Source organism: Pipistrellus kuhlii, unplaced genomic scaffold, assembly GCF_014108245.1.
Source record: "Pipistrellus kuhlii isolate mPipKuh1 unplaced genomic scaffold, mPipKuh1.p scaffold_m20_p_25, whole genome shotgun sequence".
In the NCBI taxonomy this organism is placed as follows: Eukaryota; Metazoa; Chordata; class Mammalia; order Chiroptera; family Vespertilionidae; genus Pipistrellus; species Pipistrellus kuhlii.
Genome location: NW_023425524.1, coordinates 9189309 through 9207348, shown reverse-complemented (window position 1 = coordinate 9207348; position 18040 = coordinate 9189309). Strand labels below are relative to the sequence as shown.

The 18040-nt window shown below is 43.8% G+C and overlaps 1 protein-coding gene across 1 annotated transcript in view; it reads right to left on the bottom strand.

The window, feature by feature from the left end:
- Positions 1–18040, bottom strand: part of CNST (consortin, connexin sorting protein) — an 80685-nt gene that overhangs the window by 37324 nt on the left and 25321 nt on the right. Inside the window, exon 2 of the mRNA XM_045587136.1 lies at positions 9232–9657. Within this exon, the coding sequence (XP_045443092.1) occupies positions 9232–9607 (376 nt within the window). The 5' untranslated portion in view covers positions 9608–9657. The remainder of the gene's footprint in view (positions 1–9231; positions 9658–18040) is intronic.

Genomic DNA, 18040 nt, shown 5'->3' with positions numbered 1-18040 from the left:
TCTCCCCTAACAAAATCGATGCATTGCCCTATAACAGGAGCCTGAAGTAAACTCGTTTCCTCTGAGTCCTGTCTCTGGCCCTGTATGACACGGGCTGCATTACAGTAACTGGTGTCCGGCCTCATCTTTATCGGGTCACAACTCCTGCAGCACAGGATTAGTGATGTACCACGTTAGCCCCCTTGTGGCTCGGCACTAAAAGTCCAAGAAATGTGCTTTTGCAAAAACAAAATTATCTGTATGATTTTTAAATTTTAATTGATTTTTTTACAGAGAGGAAGGGAGAGAAATAGAGAGTTAGCAACATTGATGAGAGAGAAATATCAATCAGCTGCCTCCTGCACACTCCCTACAGGGGATGTGCCCGCAACCAAAGTACATGCCCTTGACTGGAATCGAACCTGGGACCCTTCATTCCGCAGGCCAACACTCTATCCGCTGAACCAAACCAGTTAGGGCTGTAGTGATTTTAATATATTTTATTGATTTTTTACAGAGAGGAAGAGAGAGGGCTAGAGAGTTAGGAACATCGATGAGAGAGAATCATTGATCAGCTGCCTCTTGCACTCCCCCCACTGGGGATGTGCTCGCAACCAAGGTACATGACCTTGACCGGAATCAAACCTGGGACCTTTCAATCCACAGGCTGACGCTCTATCCACTGAGCTAAATTAGTTTCGGCTGATTTCTTATAATGTTGTAACTTCTCTTTTATAAATGTTATGTCACTTGGCTTCTGGAAGTCAGGTGCAGTGGTGGCCTGCCATTTTGCAGGGACAGTATTCATGAAAATATGCGTGATTCTTCTGCTTGCTAATTTTTTAAACCATAATGGTTGTTACAAGAAGCTTTCCACAGAAAACTACAAAGATATTAAGAGAACTTAATATCTTGCCATACAACTACATCTAAAATATCTAATCTCACATCGACTGCAATAAGGCTAGCCTGCTATATTCTGTACTTTTCTTCAGTTCTTCCCATAGTTATCAATACTACTTCATGTTCCTTCTTTGAAAATATGTTGAAATTTTATAATAGTCATATTCAGTAAAATGGCGTTAAAGACTATTATTAAAGAGATAGGATTTTCCAAGTTTTTAAAAAAGGAACAGTGAACAACATAAACTGATGAACAAAAATAGATCCAGAGACAGAGAAAAATTGATCAGAATGTCAAACCTCAGGGAAGGTAAGGGAGGGTAGGGGTAAGGGGGAGAAATCAATCAAAGGACTTATATGCATGTATATAAGCCTAATCAATGGACACAGACAACAGGGGGGTAAGGGCATTAATGGGGACGGGTAATGGGGTAATAAAGACACATATGTAATACCTTAATCAATAAATGTTATGTTACATTCCTGCAATTTCTTAATCAATAAAGAAATTAAAAAAAGAACAGAATTTATGAGTACCTCATCTCAAGGAGGTTAAAAAAAAAAAGGGTTCTGAATAATGGAAATGAATGATCTAAGTTATTTAGACAATATCCTATATAATAAAAGCCTAGGTGGCATCAAGCCCTCACGTAACACCCTCGCACAATGTCATCACAAGATGGCCACAACAAGATGGCCACCATCACAAGGTGGCCACCACAAAATAGTTGGCAAGGGAGGGCAGTTGGGGGCAATCAGGCCAGCAGGGGAGGGCAGTTGGGGGGGACCAGGTTGGCAGGGGAGGGCATGTACCTTGGTTGTGGGCATATCCCCAGTAGGGGATGTAAAAGAGGCAGCTGATCAATGATTCTCTCTCATTGATGTTTCTAACTCTCTATCCCTCTCTCTTTCCCTCTCTAGAAAATCAATAAAAAATATTTTTTAAAAAGTGCCCAATAAATGCACAGGAACTTTTGTTTTAACATAGTTCTTTTTAAAAAAAAAAAAATATATATATATATTTTATTGATTTTTTTACAGAGAGGAAGGGAGAGAAATAGAGAGCTAGAAATGTCGATGAGAGAGAAACATCAGCCAGCTGCCCCTTGCTCACCTCCTACTGGGGATGTGCCTGCAACCAAGGTACATGCCCTTGACCGGAATCGAACCTGGGACCTTTCAGTCTGCAGACCGACACTCTACCACTGAGCCAAACCGGTTTTGGCAGGAACTTTTGTTTTAAAACTCAGTAAGCTATAATCAACTTAGCTCTCTGTATCCTTATCACTGAGTTTGAAACTCGTACCAATTTTTTTATGATATTCTTCAAAACACAACATAAAACTTAAGCATTTCAATCATTTGAAGTGTGCAATCCAGTGACGTTAGCTACACTTACGATGCTGTGTGGTCCTCACCACTATCCACTCCTAGGCTCTCCCTCACTCCAAACAGAAGCTCTACCCACTGAGCACCCACTCCCATCCCTCTCCTTTTCCAGGGGATGTTACGTTACTGCACTGACTCAGCAATCCCATTACACACACAGAACAGGCATATCTCTAGGTATACACACAGTCAAACAGATACACACATGCCAATATTCATAGCAGCACTATTCACATTTAACCAACATTCAGGAAACAACCTGAATGTTCATCAACAGATGACTGGACATACAGAAGGTGGCATGTTCAGACAATGGAATGCATGCTACAACACGAATAGTCCTGAAAGCATCATGCTAAGTGAAAAAGCCAGTCGCCAAAGGACGAGTCTCATACGCTTCCACTTACATGAAAGATCTAGAACAGGCACATTCACAGAGACGGAAAATAGAGCAGAGGTTACTGGGTGCAAGTTAAGTTATTGCTTAATGCTGACAGAGTCTGTTTAGAGTGATAAAAATTCTGGAAATAGATAGTGGCGATGGTTATATAACATGTAATTCATACCACTGAACTGGACACTTAAACTGGCCAATCTATGTATATATTTTACTGCAATAGAAACAGGACAAAAAGCCTTTCTGCTACGGCATCCTGATTTCCTCAGTCCCTCTTCCTCGCTCATGCGGGTGCACAGCTTGCCCAAAACTTTGGAGGAGGGAGCAGAAATAAATGTTGATACCTGGTTCATGTAGTTCTCCTGCTGCTTACTCCTCTGTTCCCCACAGGTCACCCCTAAGCTCCTACTCAGTCACAGGAAAATAGAGGAGTGCTCATCATTTAAATACTTGCAATCCTTAGCTAACTGCATTTAAGTGGATAAAAGGAAGTATTCCCTCCTTTCCCTGAACTAGTACTATGAGTGAGATAAATCTGAAAATTAGCCAGAGTCCTTGGGGCCTGACTTGGGTCAAAGGGCATCTTATGTAATCATGTTCACCACTGCTCCACGTGGCACCTGTGGCACGCGATCCTCCTGGGCCCTCGGGCGGTGGCCTCAGCCTTCAGTGCAGCAGCACAGCCTGTGGCTACAGCGCCGGCTGCAGGCAAACGGCCCCGAGGCCTAAGGGAAGTGACCTGCCTGCGCTCAGCCTGGCTCCTCACAGATTCACGGTGGAGCATTAAGCTCTGTCATATACAGACACACGCGCCTGTGAGCCGGCCTCAGTACTGAAGGCTCTGCCTCCAGCCACACTGTCTTGGACTCAAAGACCACCATTCATTTCCTCCTCTCATATGGAAGGAAGGCTCACTTAGTTGGGACACACTAAGTCTGAGTATCCTATACTCAGTATTCAGATTGTGTGAACACACAGTGCATCTGAGAAAGTGCTCCTAGAATATGCTCCAGGCTCTTTTCAACTCACATTAAAGGCACAATTAGTACACATTAATATTGCTGGGATTTAGACTCTACATTTTATAAAATACAAATGGCCTGGTGCACGAAATCCATGCGGGTGGGGAGAGGGGTGTCCCCTAGCCTGGCCTGCACCCTGTGCGGGAGCCCCAAGATTTACTGCCCCAAAGAAGTAGGCCCAGCCCACCCATCCGGGGCTCCTAGATAGATTGCCCCAAAGAAGTTGGCCCAAGTTGGCCTGCAGACCCCAAGGCCAGCCGTGGCGAAGGCCTGCAGACTCCCGGCAAAGGTGCACAGAGAGGCCTCTCGGCCAAGGCCCTGCTCCTGCCCCCGATGCTGCAAGTCCCTGCCCACCTGCGCCTGCTGAGCACGCAGCCTGTTGATAGGTCGTTACTGTGGCGGCGTCTCCACCAATTTGCATATTACCCTATTATTAGTATAGATGCCAAGTAGGACCTATGCTTGCATTCCCTAAGTTTCTTCTTAAGAGTTTGATTGGACATTTTACACTTTATTATGTTTTATTAAATTTTAAAAATATGCCAGGGATTTCCCTAAGTATGCAATTAATTCTGCTAATTTTTAAACTCCTTATCCAGGTCTATGATACTCAAATATCAAAGTTTCAAATGAACATCCCATTAGATTAGGGGTGTCGGACTCAATCAGAGAAGGGGCCAAAATCTAAAATCCAGCCTAAATCGCGGGCCGAATGGTTTACTGAACAGTCATAAACTGTCATTGTGATGGAAACGCAGCGAAGTGCAGTGATGACAGCGCGATGCGGGCCACATTGCAAGGCCTGGCGGGACGGATTTGGCCCGCGGGCCTTGTGTTTGACACATGTGCATTAGATGTTCACAAACACTTTTGCTAATATCGAAATGGCTACATCCCCCCCCTCCACCCAATTCATTCCAAGCACACCGAATTCATCAGCTACCATATAAAAAATATTCCTTGGTTCTCCAGGATAAATAAATAAAATTCTCAAATTTTATGTGGCTTTATATAAATTATATGATCTTCTTGGAAGTCTGAAAATATAAAAATTTGTTTCTCTAACACACATAAAGGCACATATTGAAGGCCAGATAAAAGGTTCTGTGGTCAAAGCCAGATATGTAAAATGCAAATGTGTCTTGAGGATCCATGCCAGCTAACATGCCAGTAGGCATGATGAGGAAGGCACCGAACATATGTTTTCAGGAATACACACCAGGGGAGAGAGGGGCAGGGATAGGTGAATCTAGAAAGAGAGTGCTACTAAGATCCTTGAAGAAACACACTGACAAAGGAGGTGAGATGGATTTAGAGTCAAATTAAACGAATGTCTGAATGTTGCTGAATGCTGCTTCTACTCATGCCACTTAAAACTCCCGGGGTGACACAGACAAAGGCAGTTGCCAGTTAGAAGCACCTGCTTCGCGCTGGGGACTTTACAGGTGCTTCCCATTCAGAACTGCTCACTGTAAGGACAAGACAGGAAGGAGCAGCCCTGCCACAGGTAAGGATTGAGGCTCGGTGAACGGAGGTACCGCTTTTCCAGGGTCACATAGGAACAGGCAGAGCCAACAAAGTCTTTGTTCTCACGACACAGCTGGACTGCAGGACATACCATTCCCGGGCCTCTCTGTCACCCCCCAGCGGCCACGCTGGGAAGGCCTTCAGTGGAACCAGCCTGGGCACTGAAGGGTGGCCAAGTCCCGTCTGCAAGGTCTTTCTCCGTGTGCATCTGCTGCCTACTCTGGCTCCCTGCCAGGTGCTGAACTGTTTTGTCAAATGTTTAGAAACTATGGTGACCGACTGAGTAAATAACAGACGTTGTTATGGCAACCATCAGAAACTTAATCTAAACTTGCATGTCACAACTATTCAGAATTTATGCCCCAGTTGTTGACAGGGGAAAACGGGGAGTTTCTTTTCTGGGGAGAATAACATGTTCTAGAGTTAGGTGGTTGTACAACTTTGTGAATGTACTGAAACCGCTTTACAAAAAGGTGACGTTATGGCATGTGACTTACATCTAAGTAAAAAACAACTCTGGCTGTAATAAAAAGAGTCAGATATTACCAAGTCCTGGAGAAATGTGGAGGAACTATAACCCTCATATTGTGCTGGCGAGAGAGGAAATAGTTTGACAGATCCTCAAAAAGGTTAAACAGTTACTTTAAGATCCAGTAATTCCACTCCTATGTACATAAAACCCCTCAAAGGAACACACATGTCCACACAAAAACCTGTATGCAGATGTCCACAGGAGCGCTATTCATAACAGCTAAAAAGTAGAAGCAGCCCGAATCCCCAGCAGCTGACCAACAGGCACAGGAAAGGGAGGTGCCCGAGCCATGGAGTACTATTTGACCTCAGGAGGAACAGTTCTGATACATGCTACAACATGCATGAATCCCGAAAGTACTGCGCCAAGTGAAAGAAACCAGCCATAGAGGACCGTCCATTGTGCGGTTCCATTTATGTGGAATGTCCAGAGAAGGCAAGTCTACAGAGAAGGAAAGTGGGCGAGTGGGGGCCTAGAGCTGGGACGGCGAAGGGGGAACGGGAGAGCAGCTCTGACAGGCGTGGGGTTTCTGTGGGCAATGAGAATGTTCTACAACTGACTGTGGTAACGGCTGCACCGCTATTGAATATGCTAAACGTCATTGACGTGTGCGTTTTAAGTGGGAATTGTATCTCCATGAGGCTATTAAATATTTATAGGCTCATTTCCATTAATTGTTGGAGTATTATTTACTAAAACGATGCCAGTGAAAACTTGTCATGCAGCCTGTACCCCGGCTTAGTTGACTAATCAAGAGGATTAAAGTCGCCGAAACCGGTTTGGCTCAGTGGATAGAGCGTCGGCCTGTGGACTGAAAGGTGCCAGGTTCGATTCCAGTCAAGGGCATGTACCTTGGTTGCGGGCACATCCCCAGGAGGGGGTGTGCAAGAGGCAGCAGATCGATGTTTCTCTTTCATCGATATTTCTAACTCTCTATCCCTCTCTCTTCCTCTCTGTAAAAAATCAATAAAAATATATTTAAAACAAAAACAAAACAAAACAAAAAACAAAAAAAAAACTTCCCAGTGAGGAGGGGAGTGCGCAGCCCACGCCCAGCATGAACATCTGCAGTGTTAGCTCCGCCACAGAGCGGCTGATGGAGAACAAGGTGGGAGAACCAAGAAGCAAGGTCACAGGCAGGGCTCCAGCTCAAGCTGAGGGCGGGACCGGGACTGTGTGGTGGAGACGGGGAGGAACAGGCTACTGGAGGGTCATAGGGACAAACACTCACAGACTGACTGGACACGGACTGAGAGGATGGGCTTCAAGGAGCTCGGGGTAAACGAGAAAGCACCCAGGTAGTCCTAATACGCCCCATCTCAGACCTCTTCTGGGTCAGAAAGGGTAATTCTACCCTCAGGAATACCTTTTCATTCAGTTCAAAATTCTTTTGCTCACCTTCTTTTAACAAAACTTAAAGTACAAACGAAAATGTACTCTCTTGCCGAAACCGGTTTGGCTCAATGGATAGAGCGTCGGCTTGGGGACTGAAAGGTCCCGGGTTCGATTCCGGTCAAGGGCATGTACGTTGGTTGCGGGCATATCCCCAGTAGGGGGTGTGCAAGAGGCAGCTGATTGATGACTCTCATCGATGTTTCTAACTCTCTATCTCTCTCCCTTCCTCTCTGTACAAAAATCAATAAAATATATATTAAAAAAAAGAAAAAAAGAAAAGAAAATGTACTCTCTACATGTAAAAACTCTACATATGCCAGAGGTAAGTCATCAAACTTTAACCGAGTGTAGACAACACCATTTCTATTCAGAAACCCACTCACTGCTCAGAAAGGCACTTTGTAGATAACATCTATGAGCAGCAGCATCATACCAATGAGAAAACTGAGGTGCAAAATAACTAAGTCTCACCAAGTGATCCAGAACCAGAAGCAAGATTCGAACTTAGGTTTTACAACTCTTAATTCGGTTTCTTACACTCTTACTCTCATTTATATTAGATACAAAAAAAAACCAGGCTTAAAATAATCTGTATAAAGACTATACCCAGGTTTTATAAACACATTATTTCAAGTGCATTAGGGGGTAGTAATTCCACACATATCTTCTCACTGGCAGTAAGTACTAAACAACTTTAAATTATACAATCTCACCCAGGAAAGCTGGGGGAAGGCCAGGGGAGGGAGGAATACCGTAAAAGGAGCCATAATCATGAAACTTGATCTCAGTTCCTAAAAACATCCCCAGATTGGATTAGAGAGGCACGGTCAAGCTGCCCTTGAATTATGAAGAATAAATCAATTTATACATAAATAGTACTGCATATAGCATAGTTAATGTGGGTCTTTTAAGAAAATGCTTTCCTACTGCTTGTCAAAATTATTTTAATTTGTTTTAAGTCTACTAAGGAAAGCAAAGACAGAGGGATCAATGAACTGGAAAGTCAAATGATGAGCTGCATTAAAAAGTTATCAAGTTACCTTATAAAATAAGTATGGCTGAAACCGGTTTGGCTCAGTGGATAGAGCATTGGCCTGTGGACTGAAGGGTCCCAGGTTTGTTTCTGGTCAAGGGCATGTACCTTGGTTGTGGGCACATCCCCAGTAGAGGCTGTGCAAGAGGCAGCTGATTGATGATTCTCTCTCATCGATGTTTCTCACTCTCTATCCCTCTCCCTTCCTCTCTGAAGAAAATCAATAAAACATATTAAAAAAAAAAAGTATGGATTGATCTATAGAAATTGGAAAATGTCTTTTACTCCAAATAAAAAATACAATAAAAAACACACTGTGGACAGAGATGGCAAATCAGCCACAGACATCGCAGAGAGCAGCAGGCAAGAGGAGGCGTGCACTCCGCACACCAGAGCAGGTGCAGGAGTTGGGTGACGCTGACTGAGGAGTCCTGGCTGGGATGCACAGGGACCCTCCACCCCACGCTGCCGATGAGAAATAACCAGAGGCTGCTTCTCCCAGGCTGCCCTGCCATTCAGGCAAAATAGTCCGCACTTCCACATTTTAATCACCAAACCGCATACCCAGGATGCTATGCTCTGAATTAAGTGATTACAGGATAATTACAGGATAATGTCTTATTTGACATTATATGTTAATGTATACATTCATCCACTGATTGAGATGGAAAGGTTTTATAAAGAGGGTAAGACTACACAAGCACATGGAAAGGTTTTATAAAGAGGGTAAGACTACACTACACAAGAGGCAGCTGATTGATGATTCTCTCTCATCGATGTTTCTAACTCTCTATCCCTCTCCCTTCTTCTCTGTAAAAAAATCAATAAAATATATTAAAAAAAAAAAAAGAAAGAGAAAGGGTGAAATAAATGATGGTGCACGCACACATTGGCACAGGCCCACATACCGCACAGCTGGAACTGTGTGTGCGCCTGGACCTAGCTCCGAACTGTACTGAGAGACGAAAAGCGAGATGCAGGGCCCATGCACAGGGTGAGACGGGAAGAAGATGCATTTCCAAGGAGGAGTATGAACAGGAATTAAAGGAAATACCTGCTGGCGTTGTCCTCACCGGGCCCATGGTCCTTGAGCTTTCATTTCCAGGGGCTGTTGTGTCCTTCCCCGAGAGGTCCTGTCCGCCTCGGGGGCCTCCCCAAGCGGCGTGCTCCGAGGCCTCCCCCGAGGCCGCCTCCCAGGGTGGTATGCAGCCCGCATTGTTGTTGAGACTGTCCTGCTCGGCCGCTGCGGGCCTGCCCATGGCCCCGGCGCTGCCCGTCAGGCTGTGCTGCCCACAGCCGTCCAGCTGGTTTTCATTCTCGTCGGATGCAGAAGGCAGGTGTGACCCTACGCTCCCCACGCTGCCGCCGGGAGGACCCCCATCTTGTGGTTCTATATGAGGCTGACCTGCAGGCAGCTCACTGTCATCCATTAGAGCATCGTTTGTGGAGTCATGTACGTCCCATCAAAGTCCTTCCATGTCTGCAATGGCAAAAAGAGAAAAGCTACTTTAAAAACTTCTGAGTTCTGGATCCACCAGAGAGCCTCGTTTTCCTCGTCTCCGGGGTTGCCTGCCTGAAACAGGGAGGAGGAGGAAATGGCTGGGATCATTCCCGCCTCCTCGCCCTGCTCTCCTTGGGACACAGCGGTTCTCAGCCGGGGCTGGTATTTATTACAGATACACGCGCGAGTCAGAGCCTCTGGTAAATCTATCAAAGCAGAGTCTCTGGGGACCGAGCCCAGAGGTGGTGTATTTTTAGTTCTCTAAGCCAGTGGTCGGCAAACTCATTAGTCAACAGAGCCGAACACCAAAAGTACGACTGAAATTTCTTTTGACAGCCAAATGTTTTAAACTGAAACTTCTTCTAACGCCACTTCTTCAAAATAAACTCGCTCAGGCCGTGGTATTTTGTGGAAGGGCCACACTCAAGGGGCCAAAGAGCTGCATGTGGCTCGCGAGCCGCAGTTTGCCGACCACGGCCCTAGGACATTCTAATGTGCATCATGTTGGAACCGCTTTCTCAACAGAAGGAACTGCTGGTTGCAGGAGGTGTCTGCTAAAACCGACCACCCATGCTTAACTGGACACTAAACCGGACACGTGAAAGTTAGCTGTGGAGTCTTGGTCTTGGCCAAACACCAGCAATATTGCAAATGAAAAGATTTATATCTATTTTAAAATACACTGAAAAAGGCATGTGTGGGACAATTCAGGTAGCATATGTTTATACTATTCTCCTTCCATCCTTCTCATTCTGAAAATAAGCTGTAGAAAAGTCCTTACAATAGTTAGCAAACTCCTTTTGTACAATTAAGAATAATAAAAAAAGAGAGCACCATGATTAACTCTAGCCTATCTAGTTTAAATTATCTGTTCCAAGGATCCTGCTAACATTTTAAAGATCTACAAGATGGATTACAAGCCCCTGATCAGTCACATTTTATCCACTCTTATCAAAAGTACATTACAGGCGAAACCGGTTTGGCTCAGTGGTAGAGTGTCGGTCTGCAGACTGAAAGGTCCCGGGTTCGATTCTTGGTTGCGGGCACATCCCCAGGAGGGGGTGTGCAAGAGGCAGCTGGTCGATGTTTCTCTCTCATCGACGTTTCTAGCTCTCTATCTCTCTCCCTTCCTCTCTGTAAAAAAAATCAATAAAATATATTTTAAAAAAAGAAAAAAAAAGTACATTACATTTTAAGGAAAATGGTATCAACCAGATTTAGTTTTATTTCATGCCAGATATGATTTTGGGTTTGAATAAAATATAATATTCCAGTAATTCAGAAAAAAACACACACACCATCCTTTAATAATAGAACTTGTTAAATTCTTCTAATCAATAAACAGAAACACTTATTAGCCTTTAGACATGTAAAGTACAATTCTTTAAAAACATGAAAAGGAACTCTACCCTGATTGTATCATATGCTTTTAACATATTTTCCAATTGGAATACTTTGATTCAGACATAAAAGTACTGCTTGGCAAACATAAAAATATCCAAATCTGGCTGGTATCATCTTCCTTAAAACATATACTGCTTATCTTCAACTGATAGGTATGTCATGTAAACAGTAATATGATTTGATTTGACTAGAATAACTTAGTGTGGAAAGGAAAGAAATTCTAAACAGAGGGGTCACTGTTAAATGTTTACAGAGGCTTTGCTCAGGGTGATGGAAAGACCTGGAGACAGAGAACGGTGATTGCTGCATGACAGTGTATAACATATGACCCAGAATTGTAGACTTACAAATTGTTAATCCCTAACTGGTGTGGCTCAGTGGATAGAGTATCGGCCTGCGGACTCAAGGGTCCCAGGTTCGATTCCGGTCAAGGGCCTGTACCTTGGTTGCAGGCACGTCCCCAGTAGGGGGCGTGCAAGAGGCAGCTGATTGATGTTATTCTCTCATCAATGTTTCTAACTCTCTCTTCCTCTCTGTAAAAAATCAATAATTTTTTTTTAAAATGCTAAGATGGCATGGTTTATGTTATTTCCATTTTATCACAATAAAAGTAGTGACATTTTTATGGCATGCAGGACAAATGTCAGACCTTGACACTGGTAGTAGCCTCAATTCTTTTCTAATTTAAATAAGCAAGCCATATTCTATGTGTATTTGCAGTTGAAAAGTACAAAGGTTTTACTTTTACCAGCAACTGACAGGGATGTCACAGGCCAAGGGGGAAGTGGGAAGTAGAAACCTGCCTGGAGAGCCCCCAATAGTAACCATCACGTCGTGTCGGGTCACTTCCGGGCGTTAGAAACTGTGCTGGGTGTTGCTGGGTGTTTCCGTGTCTTCCTTCCAGTCCTCCCAACTTGCCCATTACATGGGCTGCATTCATTCTGGGGTTTAGATGAAGACGCTGAGGTTCAGAGAGTGATTAAGATCTTGCTTAAGATTGTGTTCCTGGAGAGAAGCGGAACTGGATCTGAAACCAGGACTTCCTGGTTTGACCCTTATGCGTGATGGCTGTGAGCAGTGGCGAGTGACAGGCTGATGCTCCAATCTGGCTCTGCCATTGACAACTGTGTGACCTCAAGTTACCAGCACCTCCAAGCTCCGATTTGCTCATTGAGAGAGGAGAATTACAGCTGAAACTGGTTTGGCTCAGTGGATAGAGCTTCGGTTTGCAGTCTGAAAGGTCCCAGGTTCGATTCTGGTCAAGGGCATGTACTTGGTTGCGGGCACATCCCCAGTATGGGTGTGCAGGAGGCAGCTGGTCTATGATTCTCTCTCATCAATGTTTCCAGCTCTCTATCCCTTCCCCTTTCTCTCTGTGAAAAATCAATAAAATATATTTTTTTAAAAAGAAGAAAAAAAAGAGAATTCCAATACCTGCCCTGCAGGGTCTCTCTGAGGCTTACACCACAGGGTAGGCAGAGCACTGAGCAGGGCGCTGGGCCCACAGTGAACGCTGAATGAAGTTGGCTATTACTTGCCCAGACTCTCCAGGTTGGCATTCGGCACTGACAGGTCACCCACGCAGGCCTGCAGCCTCCGCCTCACAGCGGGCTCAGAAACAGCGCTTTCTGACCTGCCAGGAACGATTAGGCTCCTGGTGACAGACTAAGGCTCCCAGCACTGTTTGAGCATTCCGGGAAGCCGTGCTTTGTGATGGGGTGTCTGATTTCCTTCCTAGAATGCTTACGCGTCTGATCTGCACATCCTGTTTGAGATGATTCAGTATCGAGAAATTAGTGATTAGGCTTCTTGGTGGGGTTAGATGTCAGAGCATAGTCACAGCTTCGCTGAGTGTCACGTTAGGCCTGAGTGGGACTCTTCAGACCAATGCTTTTACTCAATCCTCACGATTCCTTAGCAGACTGATCACTTTAGCCCCATTATACTAACGCAGAGACAAGTATCGTGTCACTCAGCTAGCAAGTTTAGGCATGGAATTTGAACGAGTTCTGATCCTGAGGCTATCCTCTTGTCATTATGCCCTCTGGACAATGGGGAGAGATTCTGTAACTGAAAGAGCATCTCCCTCCAGCTGAGGTCACCCCAATGAAGACTCTCCCCCCTACAGCAGAGGACACACGTCTAAGGACCAAAGGTTCAAGTTCCTGGAAGTCTTCTCTTTCCCTGGAAAGTGCTGGATCCCCACAACACACCATTTCCTACCTGGCCTCCCTTCTCCTCTTGAGAACTATTTAAAACTATTTACAGGGTGTCTCCCGCCCCCTGCCCCACCCCCCACATGCATATACACTATGTCTGTAGATCTATTATATTTTGAAAATGCATACACACTTTGTAGATTCTATTACATTTTGAAAACAGAATGTATTTCAATAAACACTGGCCTTATAATTGTTCAAAGTGTGTACATTTTTGGGCAGACAAACTGATAGACCACTTAAGTAACTATTACCAGTAACATAGGTGTTCCTTCCTTTGGGCCTCAAGACATTTGGCCTATTATTTTGTAGTGACGATTAGTTTAATTCTCAAAAGACAACTTTGTAAACTACTTTTTAATACCAACTCTTAGGGTCTTCCCATGGCGTAAATGTCTTGTAATTGTTCTTACAAGACACCTAACAGTTCTTCAAGTCCTGGCTGAAAAGTCACTTCAATTTGCTCCCTCTGACCTCTCCATTCCGAAAGGACCACACGTAACATACCCTCCAGAGCAGTGGTCGCCAACCAGTGGTTCGTGAGATCCGAAAGGTTGGCTACTGCTGCTCCATAGCATCTGTGCCACCACTAAGTTCTTCCCAAACACTGCCCGACACTGTATATTCCTGCTTATGTGTCCTACCAGATGTCAGCATCCGGAAACCCACAGCCCAGCCACAGGTGATTTTTATTCTTCACGATGTCTAGTCCTGGGCCTTGTTCTTACAGATACACGAAGGAGTAAGGGAACAGAATTTCTGCTGTTTCTCTCTGAAAAGAAAAAAGTCAGGCGCAGGGATTCCCGTCCACTTCCTTTGAGAGGTGAAGAGACCTACAACACAATATTTGGCTTCTGTCTACATTGCTGACACACTTCAATTGGAATATTTTAATGTAGACAGTAGGATAACTTTCTTAATCACTATAGTCCTACTGCTTTTGGAAACAGTTATGGATATTATTTCTGTCTCTTCTTTCTCCTCTTTTCCTCTCCCTCAATGCTAGATCAACAATATATTTTCAAAAAATATATTTTATTGATTTTTTACAGAGAAGAAGGAAGAGGGATAGAGTTAGAAATATCAGTGAGAGAGAATCATCAATCAGCTGCCTCCTGCACACCCCCTACTGGGGATGTGCCCGCAACCAAGGTACATGCCCTTGACCAGAATCGAACCTGGGACCCTTCAGTCCGCAGGCCGACACTCTATCCACTGAGCCAAACCGGTTTTGGCTAGACCAACAATATTTTTATCAGCCTTTAAAGAATATATATAAAATACTATGAAAACATATGAAAAATGGAAAAGGTGGTAAAGTCACTATGTTGATGTCTGTGCACCTGTATCTCACCACAGAAAGCACTCGGGCCAGGGGAGATCTCCAGGAGAGAGAGACCCCACTGACAACAGGGCTTAACAAGACGCCAGCCCTGCCCGGGACCCGGACAGAGGCACGGGTGCAGCGGCATCCAAGGTACTTCGCTGCGTCTACAATGCATGCCTGTCCTGTGAGAGCCTCTATGGCGATAACCGATCCTCAGGAAGCAGCAGCCACACCAGTATTCCGGCCGGTGCTGCCTTCTGCAAGCGGCAGTGAGTGGCTCACGCTCCCAGCTCCTGGAGCAGGATCGCATTCCCAATCCGCCCACTGCACACAGGTACTTGGCATGTGGACTCTGTACCGCTGAGGAATGTCAGGCACGCATGCTGACATGAGGGCTATAAAAACTTGAAAAGCCACAACACTTCAAAGAAGCTTTACATAAAAAACACAGTGTGCAGAAAGAAATCTACATTTTGTTAGAAATATAACCTCAACCGCAGGTTGATTGGACTTCATTTCTGAGAATCTGGTGTTACTAAAATTTAAAAAGGTAGGAACAGTTAAATATATTCCATTACTCAATTACTTTGTTAAAATGCTTTCAGGAGATATGTGTGGCATATTTCTGTAATTCACACAAATTATGCCTAAATACTATATTTTTATTTTGAAAGAAGCCAAAGTTCTTTAGCATTAAGATGGGACCCCAAGATTAAATTTGATAATTTCTAGTCAAAACAAATAAATTTAGAGGAAGACAGTAACCAGATCAGTTAGGTAGTCCACTAAACCTAAATTCAAAAAATTTAAACACACACACACACACACACACACACACACACACACACACATATATATATATATATATATATATATATATATATATATATATATATTATTGATTGCAGAGAGGAAGGGAGAGGGGGGAAGAGAAAGAAGCATCAATGATGAGAGAGAATCATTCATTGACTGCCATGTGCACTGTCCCCCACTGGGGATCAAGCCCATGAACTGTGAGCCAGGCAGGTTGGGCAACCCTAAATTCAAATTTGGCTACTCATAGTCAACTCAGAATTGAGGAAGAAAGTCACCACACCATTATTGCGTTTGTATTTATTAATATTGTTTACCATAGTGATTTCCCATCTTACTAACTAGACATGTCCAATGCTACCCACATCTCATCATTAGTTTTGTGATGAACGTTTTGTTTAGACATATGTACCATGTACATGAATATTCAATAATCAGTAGACCAGCAACCAAAAGAGTGCCTCAGAGGAATGATTATAAAAAATGTTGCAACCATCAGTAAGAAATTCATTTTTCATGATCTCCTGCACGCGCGCGCGCGCGCACACACACACACACACACACACACACACTGTGTACAACAGATGGAAACAAAGGGATCTGGAAACATGATCACAGAAGCACTCTGACACACTCTCCATGCCACTCAATACGGTTTCATACTTTTAAAAAATGCTGATTAAAATCTACTCTGCTGATTGCATACCCGGCTGCCCACAGCACAGTGACAAGGCAGTTTTTAGGAATTAGCAGGATCTCCACCCGAGGACCATCCCTGAAGACCAGAGAAGTTTGAAATCAACTCCAAATTGTTTCTGAAAATGATGCAGACCCTAAGAAATTCAGACATAAATTCATTTAAAATGTTGCCCACATAATTTCAACATAATAATTATTGCTAATTTAGATCATTCCTCTCACATTAAAATTTAGCTAAATTATTAACCTTTATTCAGGTCTCTTACTTGATATCCTATCTAATAAAAGAGTGATATGCAAATTTACCATCACTCCAACACACAAGATGGTTTCCCCCATGTGAACACAAGATGGCTGGCAGGGGAAGGCTGTTGGGAAGGACCAGGCCTACAAGAGAGGGCAGTTAAGGGGGGGACACCTAGGCCTGCAGAGGAAGGCAGTTAAGGGCAATCGTGCTGGCAGGGGAGCAGTTAGGTCTTGATCAGGCTGGCAGGGGAGTGGTTAGGGGGCAATCAGGTAGGCAGGCAGGCAGGCAGGCAAGTGGTTGGGAGCTAGCAGTCCTGGATTGTGAGAGGGATCCCAGATTGGAGATGGCACAGGCTGGGCTGAGGGACACACACACACACACACACACACACACTCACCTGTGCATGAATTTCATGCACCAGGCCTCTAGTATTCTATATCTATGCTATCCATTATGGTACCCATTAACCATATATGGCTTCTGAGTACTGAATTTTTACTTTTATTAAATTTAAACACAGATATACACTCAAATAAAGAAAAACATATATTTGGAACAAAATTGGTATATAATTCTGCTCTTTCACCTATACATTTTAGGAAATCTAAGTACAGATCAAGCATTTCCAATAAAAAATGAATCCAAGGAAGGTCAAAGGGGGGGAAAAAAGGAGACATATATACTACTATTTGTAATACTTTAAACAATAAAATAAAATGAAAAAATAAAATGAATCCAAATTGAGATGTACTATATTTGTAAAATACACACATTTCAGATACTTACTTTGAATACAAAGAATGTAAAATAGCTTATTTATAAATTTAAATATTGATTACATATTGAAATGATGTTGACGTACTTAAATATACCCTACAGTTAAAATGAATTTCACTTTTTATATATATATATTTTTATTGATTTCAGAGAGTAAAGGAGGAGAGATAGAAACATCAATGATGAGAGAGAATCGATCGGCTGCTTCCTGCACGCCCTCCAGTGGAGACTGAGCCCGCAACCCAGGCAGGTGCCCTTGACTAGAATCAAACCCAAGAGCCTTCATCCACAGCCGACGCTCTATCCACTGAACCAAACTGGCTGGGGCTGAATTTCACTTTTTATTTATTTATGTAATCAACTTATAAGTGAATTTCACTTATTTATTTATTTACTTAATCAACTTATAAGAGAAAGTTTATGTATAGAGTTATAGAAGTAGAAGAAGTGAGCCAGCTGGGCTGCGTGGGTTCAGGAAACAAGTCACAGAGGCAGAAGAAGGGCCCCTGGAGCTCAGCAGAGAGAAAAGCAAAGGTAAGGAGCTGGGAGTGGGGGTGGAGGAGGGCAGAGGAAGAGAGGGAAAGGAAGGATGGGGGCGTGCTCTCCAGAGGGAGCACGTGCGTAATTTCACCTTTTAAAAACGTTTAAAACATGGTTACTAGAAAACAGAATTCCCCATGAGGCTCACACTCCATTCCCCTGGAAAATGCTGCTCCCCAGGACATGGCCGCGCCTGCGCACTGAGCCACAGTTGTGGCTTCCAGTGATTCACTCTAGTCCGGGTCTCTCTAGCTAATGTAAGTTGTGCGGTAGGCATTTCCTGGCTACAGACATTAATGCTGCTATAATTAAACAAGGTCAATACTAAAGGAAACA